This window comes from Mesoplodon densirostris, chromosome 8 (assembly GCF_025265405.1).
Source record: "Mesoplodon densirostris isolate mMesDen1 chromosome 8, mMesDen1 primary haplotype, whole genome shotgun sequence".
In the NCBI taxonomy this organism is placed as follows: domain Eukaryota; kingdom Metazoa; phylum Chordata; class Mammalia; order Artiodactyla; family Ziphiidae; genus Mesoplodon; species Mesoplodon densirostris.
Window position 1 is genome coordinate 78,670,857 of NC_082668.1, and position 18,070 is coordinate 78,688,926.

The 18,070-nt window shown below is 45.2% G+C and overlaps 1 protein-coding gene across 5 annotated transcripts in view; it reads left to right on the top strand.

The window, feature by feature from the left end:
- TANC1 (tetratricopeptide repeat, ankyrin repeat and coiled-coil containing 1) overlaps positions 1-18,070 on the top strand; it is a 238,992-nt gene that overhangs the window by 155,723 nt on the left and 65,199 nt on the right. For 4 of the 5 annotated variants that reach the window (XM_060106241.1, XM_060106238.1, XM_060106236.1 and 1 more), the window contains exons 6-7: positions 734-920; positions 14,574-14,837. In XM_060106241.1, the coding sequence (XP_059962224.1) occupies positions 734-920; positions 14,574-14,837 (451 nt within the window). The remainder of the gene's footprint in view (positions 1-733; positions 921-14,573; positions 14,838-18,070) is intronic. The other variant, XM_060106240.1, reaches the window with a different exon arrangement.

Genomic DNA, 18,070 nt, shown 5'->3' on the forward strand with positions numbered 1-18,070 from the left:
GCACCGTTCTTCTCATCTGGCTGCTTTGGTATACGCTTTCCTGCGCATTTTTATTCGTTGAAAGGTTGGAGGGTCAGTGGGGTGAGGAAAAGATTTATAGGAGATGAATAGAGCCAAAATAAAATGAGATCAAATGGTCCATCTACGGAAGAGCACTCCCCTTCCTAGGGAACAGCGGCCTGCCACATCCGAGCTGAGAAGTGTATGTCTGAATAGCAACGAGGGGCCGGAGCTTCTGCCCCCACGGCGAGGGTCTCAGTGAGGGCGTCATGCATTGATTGAGATCGCAGTGGCCCCCCGTCTCCTTCCCCTGAGCGCAGAGCCCATAAATCTTCAGGAACTGAATCAGGTTGCAGTGCTTGTGAAACATTACAAAAACAGAGTTCCCAGATTTAACGCACAGAGGTCAAAGAACCCATTTGTCTTCTGCAGACGTTAAATGAAAAGGAAGTCTGCCTGTTTGCTATTTCTGCTTTACTAAATGTACATTCCCACTAAATTATTTCTAAGACTGCCCTTTTAAGAAAAAAGAAGATGGCAAGGTGGGGGGGGAACAGAACTAGGAGATTTCTCTTTTAAATTTTGGAAGACCGTATGTATTAAGATCCCTAGATTTGAAGAACAAAACAAAACAAAACTGTTTTCCATTTTCCGGTTTGTAGTTTCATTGTTTTAGCATCAAAAACAAAGGGATGTGTAGCTGCGCTAACTCCTCCTTCCCTTCATCTTACAGTGCACAGCTCTGAGCCAAGGCATCAGCCCTTGCTCCACACTTACAAGCAGTACCGCGTCTCCTAGCACCGATAGCCCCTGCTCAACCTTGAATAGCTGTGTCAGCAAGACGGCAGCCAACAAAAGTCCCTGTGAGACCATTAGCAGCCCCAGTTCCACCCTGGAAAGCAAGGACAGTGGAATTATAGGTAAGAAGCTCACTCCTCGGTCATGTGCTGGCTCCATGCATTTCAGCCAGAGCATTCACCAGGCACTTCTTAAGAGGGTTTTAGCATGCGTGGTTTGTGAAGGTCAGCCCTCCGGGGCCTGCCCTGTCCTTTGCAGATAGCACCCGCTCCGTGGACAGCTGAGAGGACGAAGCATTGGCTTTTACATTCCTTGGTGTTTATTTTATAACCCCGGGTTCATTTGGTAAAAAATTTTCCAGATCAGGTCTGGCCTGTGAAGTTACAAAAATCTTCCCTCCTCACTGAGTAATTCTACTTGGTGGGGATCGGGTCTGGATAGGACACACCATAGGGCAAGGAAATCCCTGCATATTGAGAAGTCTTCCCAGCTCAGTCTCAAGGTCACTCACTGATCTCCCCACTTATTTCTGGGTGTTTGTTCTTTAGTTTCTTATAATGGCATCTGACCACTGTTTGGAGGCCAGGATTTTCTAAGGAAACCTAACTGCCCACACACACCCATGCGCATACCCACAAAGTAGGTGTGCTTGTGCTGAGCTGAGAGTCTGGAGACACAGAGTGTAGTCCTGACTCTTAGGCTGCTTGACTAGGTGACTTGAGCAACATTTAATTGAATTCTTTGCACACTTCTTTCCTTCTCAAAGGAAATCAAAAGTAAGGCTTCTGATTAGGTCAGTAGTTTCTAGTCCCATGTTCACAACAGAATCAACCAGGGAATTTAAGAGCCCTCGTTTTTACATCCCATCCCAGACAGAGTGCGTTCGCATTTCTGCAGGTGGGCCTGGGCGCCTGTGTGTCCCAGTCTGCAGCCTGGTGTCTTTCAGGTGAGCTATTCAGGTCTCTTGTGCGCTGAGGCCGTGCTGCTGTCTGACACCAGTGCTCTCCTGCACAGCTCAGCCCCTCCCTGTTGCCCAAGTGATGCACATGTCTTTGAGGGATATTTTATGTTTTATGTATGTAACCAAATGCAATGACATTTGAGCTTTGTTTTCTCCAGTCGCCTGCAATTTCTTTCAAGTGTAATTTGAAAAACCAAGCTCTGCAGGTTCATCCAGTTTTATTTTGCCGATTGCCCCAGAAGATCTGTGAGATGCCTAGTACTGGGTTGTGGGCTCTGTGAGGGGCCCGTCAGCTTGAGGAAGGCAGTCTTTTCCCTCAGTTTTCACTTGGATCAGGATCTTCTATGGGTTTTTGTTTCATTTTTGTTTGAATTGTCTCATTGAGATATAATTTGCTTACTATAATATTCACCCATTTAAACCATTGAGTGGTCTGTGTTTATTCAGTACTGTGCAACCATCACCACAATCTGATTTCAGAATATTTTTACCACTTCAAAAAGAAACCCTGTACCCTTAGAAGTCACACCTCGTTTCCCCGCATACCCCAGCCCTACTCAACTGGTAATGGACTTTCTGTCTCTACAGACTGGCTAGCTCATTCTGGACATTTCATGTGAATGGTGGGTTGTGGGTTTTGTAGCAGGTCTGAATTCTTTTCACTCAGCTTCAAGCCCTTCCAGAGAGCTTATTCTGCTAATTCCCCTTTCTCATCTCACTCTGCTTCCCCACCTGCTGTTTTGTCTAACAAATTTTTCCCAGTGTTACCTCTGTTTTCATGCCCCGTCTCTCTGAGCTGCCCACCACCGAAGGATCTCTGGTATTAATTCTGTGATAGCCAGATGACTTTCTTTACAGCATTCTTAGCTCTTCTGCAATGTCCTCTCCTCCTCAGTTTGTCTTCCTTCAAGAAATTGGCTAGTGCTACAGATTTTTTTTTTTTTTGGACCTTTTACTTCTTATTCTTATTTTACTTCTCATTCTTTTTTGGAGCCTTTTACTTCTTATTCTGTGTTCTGGCATTGACGTCTCATGCCTCTGATTATGGCCAAGCCAGTTTCTTCTTTTGACGGAAACCTTTTCAATGACAGAAAACTACCCTCATTCATTCATTCATTCATTCTCTGTCTCTTTCTCTCATTGAGAGATTGCTGCTATTTTAAAGGTGTTCTAAAGAGGGAAAAGAAAAGTTGCTGGTTGGTTTTCTGCATTGTCAATGAACGACTGAACTGCAGGAGTATTGAGGCTCTTACTTAGTACTTGATTTAGTACAGTCCCTGCTGAGCCCAGACCAGTTAGTCCCCCTATTACATGCTCTCCATAGCATCTCAATAGTTTCAATTTACTTATTTTTTTCTTTTTAATTTTTTTTTGTTTATTTTATTTTTGGCTGTGTTGGGTCTTCGTTTCTGTGCGAGGGCTTTCTCTAGTCACGGCAAGCGGGGGGTCACTCTTCATCGCGGTGCGCGGGCCTCTCACTATTGCAGCCTCTCGTGTTGTGGAGCACAGGCTCCAGACGCGCAGGCTCAGTAGTTGTGGCTCACGGGCCCAGTTGCTCCACGACATGTGGGATCCTCCCAGACCAGGGGTCGAACCTGTGTCCCCTGCATTGGCAGGCAGATTCTCAACCACTGCGCCACCAGGGAAGCCCCTCAATTTACTTATTTTTGTTTTGTTATTTACTTCTGTCTCCACATAGTTAGGGGGGCTTATTTATCTTATTCTGGCTATCTACTGGGCTCCTAGCATGGTGTTAGGCATGAGAAATTAAGGAAAGAGAATTGTGGCTACTTAACAAGTTACATTGCAGGAGGCAGTGGTTTAGTTGGTTTCTAAGGAAGCTATGTGGGATTCCCATTCCAAGTCGGCATTGTCCAGTCTTTTCATGTCGTCTGTATTTTAAGTTGTGTCTTGTCGTTAAAGTTAAATGACCCATTTCATGTCATTGAGGCTGTCCTTCCTTCCTTGGCTGAGTCAACATGTTCCCTTAACTCGGCTGAACAGGAAAAATGGCAACGATTGAGATGAAAGTGGGAGGAACCGGGAAGAGGTTCCTAAGTCCCTCTTTCAGCAAAGACCCCCTGCTTCATGAGACTGTGCTTCGTGCCCGGTCACCTGATCTCCTGCAGGGAGCGAGGACCATAGGTGGCCGAGAGGGAAACCCTGTGCTGGTGACAGTGTTTCTCTGTTCTCTCTCCTTCAGTGACCTGCAGAATTAGAACCTGTTGCCAAGGGACACATTGGAGGTGTGGTAGGGAGGAGAAGGAAAAACAAGCATTTCCTCTCCAGGCAGACTTACCCACAGCTCTCTGAAGAGGCGGGCGTGGCAGGGCCAGAGGAGGGACGAGCTTCCCCCTGAATCAGTACAGGGTACGCAAGTTCCGTTGCCTCTTCAGGGAGCAGGGATCTGTGACTCAGTTGTGGTTCTGTGATTGCTGGGGGTGGGCAGTGACGAACATGTCTGTTTTTATAAGGTGTAGCCTTTGGGCATCTTAACTGTTCAACAGTAAAATATTCAAGAACACAGTGATCCCAGTGGGCACCGATGAAGGTGAGATACCTTGGCTTCCTGCTTTGGGAGGCCCTGCAGCTGCTTGTAAAACAGGCTGGTTAAGATTCATGTTCCGGATTACACAGGGCCTGGAGAAGGGAGGAAGAGGCTTTCCATTTTAAGTTGTTTGAGATTTATCAACCCATGGAGCTCAGGTTGGAGTGGCAAAGGTTTAGGGGTGGGCTGACGTAAAGAGCACACAGCTGCCATGACATGGCAAGCTTTGGAGAAGCTGTAGGCTCCCATCCAGGGCTCAGACCAGAGCTCCATGTACAGTATTAGCACAGTTTATTTAGGGGAAATTTCTAACAATGCTAACCCATCCTTAAAAACTGGGCCTCTCCCTTACTATTCAAGGTGACTTCCTTCATGATGATTCTATTCAGTCTAAATATTTTTGCCCAACAGATGCCGTGAAGGGAAGCTTGTGTTCCCATGTGCCCAGACAGCCTTCTCAGGCTGCCACAGGGTGCCCTGCCCGGGTTCTGTTTCTACTGGTTTTGATACATTTGCAGGTGAAGAGAATTTCCTTTTGGAATTGCTTAGTAGGAGAAATGGCAGGCTAATGACCATGAGAGGAATTTATTTGGGCCCCTTCCAGTCTCTCTCTGTGGAGGCCAAGGCCTAGCAGGCCCCTCTCCACCCCCTGCCCCACGTTCACGGTGTAATGCAGAGGGGAGTCCCACTGCATCCTATTTCAGGAGCTCCAAACTTGGAGCTTCCAACATAAATGTCTTTAGAAGTTTAATAATTCTGTCATGTAGAAATACTGTCTGAGCTGGATGGGATTAACTACATTCCCTACAAATATTTTTTTTGAAGTAAAATTCCTTACTCTTTACATAATAAAATCATTGGCATTACCTAGAAGTTAGTGTCTGATTTTCAAATCTGCAATGTGAAAACCTTCTAACTGTGACAACAGCTGTACTCAGTCACCATGAAGCAGCTTTTTAATTATTTGCTTTGGAAAGGAAGACTTTATAAAGAAGTAGCATTTAAAGGTATTTCCTCCATGACAGAAAGAACATTTTTTCTTAGTGACACTCCCTTAAATATAAAACTTGCTTCCAACTGTTACAAATGGAAATTGTAGACTATTAATCCCGGCTTAGAAAAAAATTAAGTACGGGCAGACCTCAGGGATATTGCAGGCTTGATTCCAGACCGCCATAACAGAGCGAATATCGCAGTAAAGTGAGTCACACGAATTTTTTTGTTTCTTAATGTGTATAAAAGTTGTACTGTAGTCTGTTAAGTGTGCAACAGCATTATGTCTAAAGAAAAAAGCAATGTACTTACCTTAATTAAAAAATACTTTATTGCTAAAAAATGCTGACCATCATCTGTGCCTTTAGCGAGTTGTAATGTTTTTGTTGGTAGAGGGTTTGAAATATTTCGAGAATGACCAAAATGTGACACAGAGACATGAAGTGAGCAAATGCTATTGGAAAAATGGCGCCCTTAGACTTGCTCGATGCTGAGTTGCCACAAACCTTCAATTTGAAAAAAACCCAATTTCTGTGAAGTGCAATAAAACATAGTATGCCTATATGTGTATTCATTGGAATCTGTGTGAAAACCAATCTGATTAAAAAAAGAAAACATTACTGAAAATAGCGGGCTTTAAAGCACTTTTTGATTTAAAGATACTGTTTAATTTTTGTTTATGTCCGTATCATGTTCAGTATTTTATGTGTGTGTGTATTTATTTCAAAGAAATGGGCTCTTTATTTAGGGAGAAAGAGGATGGATGTTGGATGAGGAGAAACAAACAAAACTCAGCTTTCCTATCAAGATTTAAAACAATAAATCCTTCCTATCCATTAATGATAGAGGTGCCCAGGAGAAGGATTTCCAGGTAGCAATTTGAAAAATTCTGGCAGAGAGAGAGGCCGTTAAAAGTCAGCCATCCCTTCCATTTCCTTTCTCTGCCGCCTGCTTGTACCTGCTGACATTTATAATCTCCCAGTGGCTTTCATAGCGTGTTGGATGGGTTTCCTTTTGAGAGTTGGTGTTAGGACAGCCCCATGAAGGGAGGGGAGGGGGTTCTGAGTGGAGGACGGCCACATCTCACCTCTCACCCCACCATCTCCCGCACTGGGTGTGTCTTCTGAGCAGAGCAGGTGTGTCTCCACCTGCTCTGCTGCCCCACACCTGAGCCACCGCATTCCACCAGGCCAGGTAGCTTTCAGGGTGATTAAGTGCTCAGAATTTTAAAAGGGTAAAGCAAGAACTCAGGCTTTTCCTGCTGCCTTTTTCCCCTTTCTCTGGGGAGCGGGGGAGGGAGCTTACATTTGCTCTCCCCCTGCTCACTTTGAAGCTGGGAGGCAGGTATACATTTTTTAAAATTAATTAATTTATTTGTTTTTATTTTTGGCTGTGTCGGTATACATTTAGGCAGGGGAATTACCTTCACAGGAATATTGCTCCTGCAAAAGTGGCTTGCAGTGAAATACGGGACAATTGGTTAGCATCCTGCTGATCCTTGCTGGAGTTTCGATAATATTTGTTCTTCTGCCCAGTTGCTTAGGACATAAAGAAAAGTTACCCTGGGCTGACTTTTATCTTCCTGCATCTCTCTTCTCTGCCTTCCTAGGCTTGTAAAATGAAAGTGATTCCAGAGGTAGCTTTAGACCTTTTATTTCCTGGACTTTGTGTCCCAAGGGAGATGATCAGATGCAGAGAGCGGCACACAAAGAGCAGTTAATTGTACTTTATTTTCATTTTTAACTTGTTGTAACTCCTGTCCTTTTGATTTTATGCTAATACTGCTTTGTTGCCACCTGTCTTGCCCTGCTTGCTACTAAATTGAAATGCTTTGAAATTGATTTGGTAATAACTATTTAGAGTGTTTCAAATCTGTGTTACTATTCATTTTGCTACACTGCCTGCAATTTAAAAAATCATCCTTAATTATAGAAGCTTTTTAATCTCTTGGGTGAAGGAGGAAAATTTGCTTTTACATATATAATTTGGTAACGTACTTAACATGGGAAAGAAGTCCTTGGCGGTGATGCGAGTTAGCAAAGCGCTTGCTATACTTGTATTCGGACCGTGGTTGGATTCTCCGGGTTGTTTTGTCAGAAGCATTTATTGGCACCGACTGCATACCAGGAGCACGTTTTTTTCAGTACTGGGACAACAGAGATAGGCACAGTATCTACTTTAAAACTTGTTTACCTGTGGAACCAAAGAATGGTCTCCTGTCCTTTGAAACTTGGGCAAGTTGTCACTAGCTGAAAGGGGTTTAAAATATGGCAGTGCCCTCTGATGGAAGGTGTATGCCGTAGGTGCATAATAATACCAACCACTGATAGTACCTTATGCTTCTTTCTGGAAGAGTCCGGAATTCTGTGGAGTCATTGGACTAAGTCAGAAGTGCCAGCGTCTAGGCCTTTGGTGTTCGGGTTATGGAAGCCTTATCAGGACACCGTGTCACGTGCTATTGCTAAAAAACTTCCTGTTGGGCCTCCCTGGTGGCGCAGTGGTTGAGAGTCTGCCTGCCGATGCAGGGGATACGGGTTCGTGCCCCGGTCTGGGAGGATCCCATGTGCCGCGGAGCAGCTGGGCCCGTGACCCATGGCCGCTGAGCCTGCGCATCCGGAGCCTGTGCTCCGCAACGGGAGAGGCCACAACAGTGAGAGGCCCGCGTACGGCAAAAAAAAAAAAAAAAAAAAAAAAAACAAAAAAAACTTCCTGTTGTTCAGGTCTGCAGGCTGTTCTTGGCAGGCCGCTGCCTGCCCTGTCCCACTGAGTCTGGGCCATGTGGGGTGGGGCTGAGGTTGGATGGTGTGGCCGAGTGAGGAGGCCTGTCCTCCCCTCCCCCACTGCCCCGCCCCAGCTGCCCCTTCGGGCGTCTCCACGTGAGAGGCCCGCTGAGCGCTGCCGTGACCGTGCGGCTGTGGCTCGGGCCCCTGGCCTCGCTGCCTGTCACAGCAGAGTGCGCCTTGTGCACAGCCGTGAGCGCTGAGCCAGAGATTTGGGACAGAGATCTGTCACAAGCCAAAGCTCAGGGCCCTCGATGGTTCCCCAGGGCTGGCCAGAGGAGCCACGCGCTGCTGTCCATGCAGAGTGGCGAGAGGAAGAGCCAGAGGTGACTCAGGCCACCCCCCCCGCCCCCATCCTGCCAGGCGATGACGCGCGCGAGTGCCTTCGCCGGCCCCTCGCCTTGCTGGGCTGCCGGAGGTGAGAGCAGCCCCCCGGGCGGCGGCGAGCCAGACTTGTTCCTTGCGGTTTGTTAGTATGTGGGTGGGGCAGAGGGAGAAGCACCTTCTGGCATTTCTGGTCAGAAGGTTTCCTGCAGGCTGGTCTCATCCCTGCAGTCTTCCCCCTTTGTCGCTCAGGGAAGTCCAGAGTGTGGCACGGCAGCCTGAACCGTGTGAGGCGTGAGTGCACAGCAGAGGAGTGCACCGAGTGCTGTCGGGTCCAGAGGATCAGGTAGTGGGCCCGTGCCTTCCTGGACCTGTCACTTTGATCTTGCCCCAGCCTCGGTGGGACGTTCTTCGCTTTCTAGAGTTGTTGGTGATCTTTATGCTGTCGGGTCAAGGAGACAGTGTCTGCACTAGTTGGATTTTTCTTTTCTTCTTTTTTTTTTTTTTTTTTTTTGGTACGCGGTCCTCTCACTGTTGTGGCCTCTCCCGTTGCGGAGCACAGGCTCCGGACGCGCAGGCCCAGCGGCCATGGCTCACGGGCCCAGCCGCTCTGCGGCATGTGGGATCTTCCCGGACCGGGGCACGAACCCGTGTCCCCTGCATCGGCAGGCGGACCCTCAACCACTGCGCCACCAGGGAAGCCCCGGATTTTCCTTTTTTACTCACATCCTCCCTTCCTCCACTTTCATAAGCAACCAGTCTACTTCTTTCTTGTTTGGTCTCTAATTCTTTGGTCCTGTGTTTTAACTTTTAGACTCTTCCCGTCAACCATTAAACTGGATATAGAAGCTGAAAGATGTTTGTTTGGGTTTTCTTAGTGCTACTTTATTTTTCTTCAGTTGTATGGGGAGGAAAGCATTCTTGGGTCCTTATGATATGTGAGGCACTTTACATATGCCCTTCTATCTGATTTTCTCTCCCAGGGAGAGAGTTTAGAACGGGGCCCGGGCATGATTAACACTATTATAATATTCATGTTAGCCACTATTGTTATTCTTATTTCCTAGGGATACTTATTTATTTATATTTCATCCCTCCCTAGTGGATTTGAAATGCTCATAGGCATTTACTAAAACAAGATTTTTCTTTTTCAGGGAAGGTATGAGTTGGGAAAGAGTGAGAGAAAAGATGAAGTCATCAGTCAGGTTCATAAGATTTTATTAATTTTGCTTATAAGTGGGCAGAAAGTTTTAAGATTCCTAGTAACCTGTGTAAAGAGAGAAACACAAGATGATGTTAGTAAGGTAAGACAAAAATGTGCCCATTCCTAGTAGTGGGCCCAGAGAGACATACCCCCTTGTGGGTCCTCAAAAGAAGAAAAGCCAGAGTTTGAACCAAGCCCCTTGCACTTTTCACCTCTTGTCTTTTCCAGAGCTAAGAGAGAGAAGAATTTGGCTCTGTGTATATGTTTGACATCGATGGCCCTTAGTTTCTAAACAATTCTGGACTAATGCATTAGTCTATAATTATTAGTCAATCTATAATTAGTCCATCTGTAATTCTATTAGTCCATCTATAATTCTGGACTAATACATTAAATACTCAATTTAATGTATTTCTGTCTATCTAGATATTTATTATTTTTGGCTGCGTTGTGTCTTTGTTGCTGTATGCAGGCTTTCTCTAGTTGCAGTGAGCAGGGGCTACTCTTCGTTGCAGTGCACGGGCTTCTCATTGTGGTGGCTTCTCTTGTGGAGCACAGGCTCTAGGTGCGCGGGCTTCAGTAGCTGTGGCACGCGGGCTCAGTAGTTGTGGCTCGCAGCTCTAGAGTGCAGGCTCAGTAGTTGTGGCGCACAGGCTTCGTGGCTTCATGGCATGTGGGATCTCCCCGGACCAGGGATTGAACCCATGTCCCCTGCACTGGCAGGCCGATTCTTAACCACTGTGCCACCAGGGAAGTCCCTTAATTTATTTCTTGATGTTCTTTTAAACCTACAACTTGATTTAGATCCCACCAAACTACTTACTGGGCCCTGGACTTTACTGTTTTTTTGTTTTTTTAAATTCTATTTCAAGTGAACATTCGACATATGAAAGAACCTTTAATAGGCAAAGAGGGGATGAGGGAAAGTTGGGAAGGAGAAAAAATCATTTTATTGCAGTGCCATATGTAGCAAAACGTTTAATGACTGAGTGGGTCTGTATCTCTGCTTCTCCCACCTCCCAGTCAGACTCCCTCCTGGCTGCTGTGAGCCCATGACTGGCCTCTCTCCACTAGCCCCTGCCCAGGGACTGCTGGGGGTTTTTTTGTTTTTTTTTTTTGCGTTACGTGGGCCTCTCTCTGCTGTGGCCTCTCCCATCGCGGAGCACAGGCTCCGGACGCGCAGGCTCAGCGGCCATGGCTCACGGGCCCAGCCGCTCCACGGCATGCGGGATCTTCCCGGACCAGGGCACGAACCCGTGTCCCCTGCATTGGCAGGCGGACTCTCAACCACTGCGCCACCAGGGAAGCCCCTAGGGACTGCTGTTTTTAACAAGGCAGATTTCATGAACTGCAAAATACTTTTTAGCCACAGATACTTTACAGAACTCCTTTTACACGTTGAGAATTGTACAAGGCAAAGGGAGTTTTAATACACACTGCATGTGCAGTCAAAAGGACTGGTATTGGACATACCACTAACTCTGTGTGTGTGTGTGTGTGTGAGTGTGAGTGAGAGAGAGAGAGAGAGAGAGAGATCAGTTTCTCCCCAGTGTGTTTCCATATCTATAAAGTGGGATTGATGGTTCTCAGCCTTTCCACCTCTTCTCTCGTGTTGTGGTGATCATGTATATGTCTTAACATAATTAGAAAGTGCTTTGGAGGTGGTATAGCCCTGTGCACTAGTAGGTCTGGTTAAATGTGCCGGTTCTACAGAGGAAGATAACCCCCTGTCCTTGGCTAAAAGGAATTTTCAAGTTACATGGAGAGTCGGAAGTAGTAGCACAGGAGAATCAATGAGCAGTACCAAACCTAATTTAATACTGACTTGTAAGGCACAGCCTAACCTCGTAGCTTGGTAATACTTAAGGCCTGAGAAGTTGCTCATTTTACAGAATCCTCTGTGTTTGCAGACTGAGACCCAGCCTGAGTGACGATGGCAAGTCTTAATTGATGAACACTGGCATCTATAGTAGTTGAAAGAATAAGATGTTAGAATTTTTGAGTTGAGTTGTTAGGGAACTTTTCAAGATTATCCAGTCTCTGGAAAAAGTCAAATGGCACTGATTTTTTAGAGCTTTTTTTTTGTTGTTTTTTTTTAAAGAAACATCATAGTTAGGATGTTGCCCTGTGTGTATTAAAACTTGAAGGCGACTGGGTTAACTTAATTAGGAGTTTATTTCTGTTAGCTTGGAAGAAGAATAGGTATTTTTTGAGTAGCTTGTCATTTGTTATAAGAAATACTTTCCCTTTCTTGGAGACTGTGGAGCTTCCGTCTTTGGTGTGCTTCCTAGGTCGTGTGGGAGAACTGGGGCCTTCATTTGCCCCACTGGATCTGCTTCAGAGCTGCACTGTGCCTGAACCGAGATGAAAGGTCACTGCCTGGGCTTCCAGCCGTCAGCCTGGGTCTGGTACTGGATCCCAGGGAGGAATGTTGTGAAGTGGGGCAATCTTAGTGGAGCATCTTTTGGGGGAGGGCCCTGGCTTCAGAGCTCCTCACCTGCCTGCCTCTGAGAGGGCCCTGGTCAGTGTGGACTCTGGAACGCGTCCCTCACTTGAACTTCTTGAGGACAGTGGGAGAGTCTCCTACCTACAAACATACTGTAAACTCGTAATATCCTCCTTTTGAAATCGTGGCCCCATCTGGGACTTCTCCTCCCAGCTGCCTGGGGGCCTTCGTCCACCACCTGCTTCCCTTCCGCTCACTGCCACGACTGGAATGGTGCCACTCATCAGGGCCTGGGCACCTGTGATTGTGCTGACAGAACTGGGCGTTCAGCCTGTCCCTGCAGCCCATGACCCCTGACCAGAATGTCCCTGCCTAGCTGCTGCTTGGGTCCCGGAAGCCCTGCTTCTGGTGCTGTCGCTGGTGACAGGGCGTAGGGAAGTCTCCAGTTCCTGTTCCCACTGCTTGAGGTCTGAGTTAGGATCAGATCCTTAGGGGTTTGATTCTGAAGTGCCTGGCACTTCGGGAGAGCAAATGAGAACGAATATCACTCTGACATTGTTTGTTTTTCTCCTTAAGAATATGTGCCCCCAGATAAAACAGCCACAACATAAAAACCAGACCAGTCGCCCCACCCGCTTTCTGTAACTTAGGTGTTGGGGTAGCCTGGGAACCTAATTACAACATGCCTGCAGGAAAAGCTTTCTGAGTCCTGAGCACTGGACTTTTAAATGAAAGTTTGGAACACAGTCACAGCTTATTAATAGGGTTATCATTAGTAACTAATTACCATTGAAGCAATAATCTCATTAATAAATCAGAGTCTTCCTGTGATGCCCGTAGCACAATCCGTGATATATACACAGTAACTTCAATAAATAGCAACTGCTGCTCTTGCTACCACCACCTGCATTTTTAGGGTGGAAAGAGTCATACTTAATATACGTCTGCTCGTATGAGTGATCCCTTTAAAAAACACACAGTGAAGACTGTGATCGATTCCAAATAGATGGGGAGATTAGTATTAAACTTGGAAATGCTGGGAGTAATGACAGGTACCCTAAAGGTGTGACAGGCCCATCTCAGATCAGCTTACACTTTGGTTAGAGACATAATGTCAACAATCCTGAACCCATAACAGTGAGATTAAATGTAGTTTGTTCATTTGCTCATTCGCTGAATAAGCAAACATTTACTGAGCACTGAGTATGTGCTCAGAAAAGGAAGGGATCAGCTCGTGGTGAATCCTCTAAGGAGGCTTCAGCATGTAGAAGGGATTTTTAAACAGGGAGACAAGCAGTGGGTGATAAGTCCAGGCTGGGGCAGCAGGAGCAAAGGTAGTTTTAGAATTGTGACAGGATACCCTGCGGTGGCATCACAGGAGGAAATTGTTTTGTCCTTACTTCTAAACCATAAAGAGCATTGTAAAAATAAACAAAACAAAATCCCTTCAGACCCTTTGATCCTAGCTAACAGACTCTGTTGGAGCTAATTCACCAGCCTGCTGATAAAGTGTGTATCATCGGGGTATGTTGAAGAAGCAGCTTAATCCAGGCAGCTGGGTCCTGAATGCACTCTGACCCTGTGCACTCCCATTTAAGTCTTGCAGTGAAGGGCCTGAGCTGCTGGGATCCAAATAAAGATCAGAGGACCTGGCCTCTGTTCTCTAGGACTCAAGGCAGTGTTGCTTGCAAGCGGATCACATATGGCTCAGCGTCTTTAAATCAGAAGTGGTTGTTTGTAGATTTGTGGAGTGAATGCTGCTGCTTTCCTTCATCATATTCGTCCTCTTTAGCCAAGATGTTTTTCCATCCTGTTTTTCTTAGAAGAGGTTAAATTTTAATTCTGCTGTCAAGTGTCCTTTCCCATGCTTGCGTATTCCCGGCGCTGGTTACGTAGAGGTTTCCATTCTAAGCTGCTAAAGGAATAAAGTCAAGTCAGCCTCTCTGGATCGTCTTGAACAGATGTTATAAAGTTTAATTCTAAGGATCAAATTTCTGCTTGACTTTATAATCGTATTTTTGTTTTATAGATTTGTCTCCTGTATCTCTTCTGTATTAACTATTGTGCTGCCCTGCCCCCCTCTTTATACACAAATGTTATTAATTTGGGAAAAATACTTAAAGGTTCAAGGGAATTTAATGAGATTTGAATTCTTTTGTGAGCAATTCATCTTTTTTAAAAGACAGGCTATATCGTTTCCAAGTTACATAGATTTACTGTTAGCTCTCAGATACTTTTAGACAGCTTTTTCATTATCTTCTTATCAGAGTTTTCTTTTTCCTCCCCTGTAGAATGATTTAGCAGTTTATTTCCCCTGATAATCAACATTCTTCTAATTTACTAAAATACACTGTATGAAACATACTTTGATATGTGCGGGCCAGAAAGCTTTCCATTGATCATGGGGAAGGGTGTGTGTGTGTGTCTGTGTCTGTGTGTGTGTCTGTGTCTGTGTACGTACTCTCAACAGCCCCAGCAATTCCTGGCTTCCTTCAAAGTATTTTGGTCTCTCATTTCAGCCACAATTACAAGTTCATCCGAAAATGATGACCGGAGTGGCTCCAGTTTGGAATGGAATAAGGACGGAAGCCTAAGGTTAGGGGTACAGAAGGGAGTGCTTCATGACCGCAGGGCAGATAATTGCTCCCCAGTGGCAGAAGAGGAGCCCCCTGGGCCAGCGGAGAGTGTGCTGCCCAAAGCCGAAGCCTCAGTTGGAGATGGTCCGGTCCCTTATTCTCAGAGCTCCAGCTCGCTAATAATGCCACGGCCCAACTCAGTTGCAGGTAAGGCCACGCCTCTCCCTGGAAGGGTGATCTCCCTGGGTCTGAGGTGCCCCCTGCTCAGTCTCTTCACTTGGGAATCTAATCCAAACACAGGCCAAACTTGTGATCATGGGTCAGGCCCTTACCTTTTGTAGGCCTAGTTGACCCATCTGTAAACATGAGGATAAACCCATATGTAAACATAAGGCTGCCCTTAATGGTCTTTAAGTGACCCTTCCCCTCTGGAATTCTTTAAATCTAATATTTAGACTATATGACTCTTTGTGTTTGAGGGAAGAAAGCACCAAAAACTGTCCTTGTTTTTTGTTATTTTGAGCCGGCGTTAATTCAGGATTTATAGCTTGGTCAATGGGAATTGTTGTTTAGAATGAGTTTGTTAATATTAGCTCAAAGAATTTCTAATCCAACTTTCAAACTTAATTTTTTTGTAATTGAGGCCCATCACATAGATACGAGGTCCAATTTTTGTATAATTCAGTTTTAAGGGAGCTCATAGTTTAAAACATAAGCAGCAGGAAAGAGAGCTCTCCATCAAGGAAATGAAAATAGGCGAGACAGACGTGCCTTCAGCAAGATGCGGCAGCCAGAGCTGAGAAGAGAATGCAGAAGTGGTGACTGGTGCTGTTGACTGGTCAGTGAGTGCTTGTGAGGCAAGGAGACTAGTTGGCAGTGGGTGGGGAAGGGAACTCTGCATCTGAGCTGTCGTGCCTGCTTTAAGGTCCCAGGTTTCTAACTCAGTGCTCTTCTGTTGAATTTAGAAGAGGAACTTGCTTTCATCATTCTTTGTTACCAATGAGGTGCTTTAAATTTCTCCTCTGCTAAGGCCTGGACCCAGGATCTTTCTTCCTACATCAAAGGATTTCTCTGTGATTTTATATTGATCCTTTGGGATGTGCCAGGCCGCTCTGGTTGTTATTGGGTGTGTTTTACAATGGAACTCTGAAGCAGCTGATAAATAAATGGCCCTAATGGAAAAGTTCAGAGACACAACTCTTAATTCACTTTCAAAGGGATTTGGCGTGCCTGCCAGAGGGAAGTACTGAGAGCTTTATGCGTATTGAGTGATGATTCTTCCAGAAGCTTTTGTGTCCTCCCACCACCCTCCCACCATCTACAGCATAATATGTTGCACCCAAGGCATTTTAGACCCTTTTTACCTGGATATGATGAATGGTTCATTTGTATTATCCCAGGACTTCATAGCTTTATTGATCTCAACAAAATAGCAAACTCATATTCAATTTAATGAAGCTATTTCAAAATTAGGAAACACATTAATAAATTACTTCAACAGTGGTAAAAGGACCCCCTTTCGGGTTATGTTTTCTGCTTGATGTTCTTTTATGTGGTTTCCTGCCATGTGAAGTGATAGTGGGTATGAGCTGAGCGTTTCCAGGAGGCTGCAGTGATTATAGAGCAGGCCTTTCTGATTTCTGCTGTGCTCATTCATTAGCATCTATGGATGCACTTGAACTGGACCTCCTGTGGAATTGGGAGGGTTTTACCTCTGGTGTTGAGCAGTGACTGCCTAGCCTAATGGGTTTGCTCATTTCTCCGTGTTGCCTATTTTATAAACTAAAAACATATTTTGGAAGGAAATAGGCAAGTGCCTTACATCATAGTATCAATTCTGCTAACAAGCTGGAAGTCTGGTAGATTCTTCATTGCCTACCCTCTTACCCCTAAAGCTGAACCTCAGTTAAGAGGGAATGCCAAGATTTTTCAAGTATCATTGAAAAGAATAAAAGACTCAGGTTATAGACTATATGCAGTGCTGTTTATCTAGGGATTAGAAGGCAGGCTGCTACAAACAGGGCAGTAGGCAACGCTCAGTGTTCGAAGGATTGAAGTAAAGTGGGAAGGACCGTATACTGAAATCTCTTGGAAGTGTTTGCATGTCAAGATCCATGTAAACACAGAGAAATTGCCATTTGATAGGAAAGGTATTTTGGTACGTGAGGGCAGAGTAAGGACTAGCAGGTGAAGGAAGGGTGATGCCAGCTTCCCCAAGGGACATGGTTCCCCTGGGGGGTGAGGGTATGGAAACAAGCTCCTAAGGCTGCCTGTCTGCACTGTCACTGAGCCTGTTACAAAGAACTGGAGTTGTCGCTTCAGTGTTAACTGTCTCGTACAATGAAATTTTTTGGTCAAAGATTATGAAGGTAAGTTGGCCAGCTATGGTGATTGTTTTGCTCTGCAGAGATTTTTCTTTGTAAAAGCATTTGTTGAAGTGGAATTGATTTAGAAAGCTGCAGTCAGGTTATTACAGTATATGCCACATCAAAATGTATGACACGGACACCTTATTTCTTCATTAAAAAGCAGAGTGAGAAGCCTTTAAAATATCTTGGATAATCCAGAAGTTGGGTAATTGGGTTCTACCTGTTTTTAAAAATATTTATTTATTAATTTATTTGGGCTGGGCTGGGTCTTAGTTGTGGCACATGAGATCTTGGTTGTGGCATCTTTTGTTGTGGCATGCGGACTCTTTTTAAAAAATATTTGAATATTATTTTGTTATTTCATACAGCAGGTTCTTATTAGTTATCCATTTTTACATATTAGTGTATACATGTCAATCCCAATCTCCCAATTCATCCCACCACCACCACCCCGACCCGCCCTGCTTTCCCCCCTTGGCGTTCATACGTTCGTTCTCTACATCTGTGTCTCACTTTCTGCCCTGCAAACCAGTTCATCTGTACCATTTTTCTAGGTTCCACATATATGTGTTAATATACGATATTTGCTTTTCTCTTTCTGGCTTACTTCACTCTGTATGACCATCTCTAGATTCATCCACATCTCTACAAATGACCCAATTTCGTTCCTTTTTATGGCTGAGTAATATTCCATTGTATATATGTACCACATCTTCCACGATGGGCACTTAGGTTGCTTCCATGACCTGGCTATTGTAAATAGTGCTGCAGTGAACATTGGGGTGCATGTGTCTTTTTTTTTTTTTATTTTTTTTTATTTTTTTATTTTTTTTATTTTACAAATTTAATCAGTTATACATATACATATGTTCCCATATCCCCTCCCTTTTGCGTCTCCCTCCCACCCTCCCTATCCCACCCCTCCAGGCGGTCACAAAGAACCGAGCTGATCTCCCTGTGCTATGCGGCTGCTTCTCACTAGCTCTCTACCTTACATTTGGTAGTGTATATATGTCCATGCCGCTCTTTCACTTTGTCACAGCTTACCCTTCCCCCTCCCCATATCCTCAA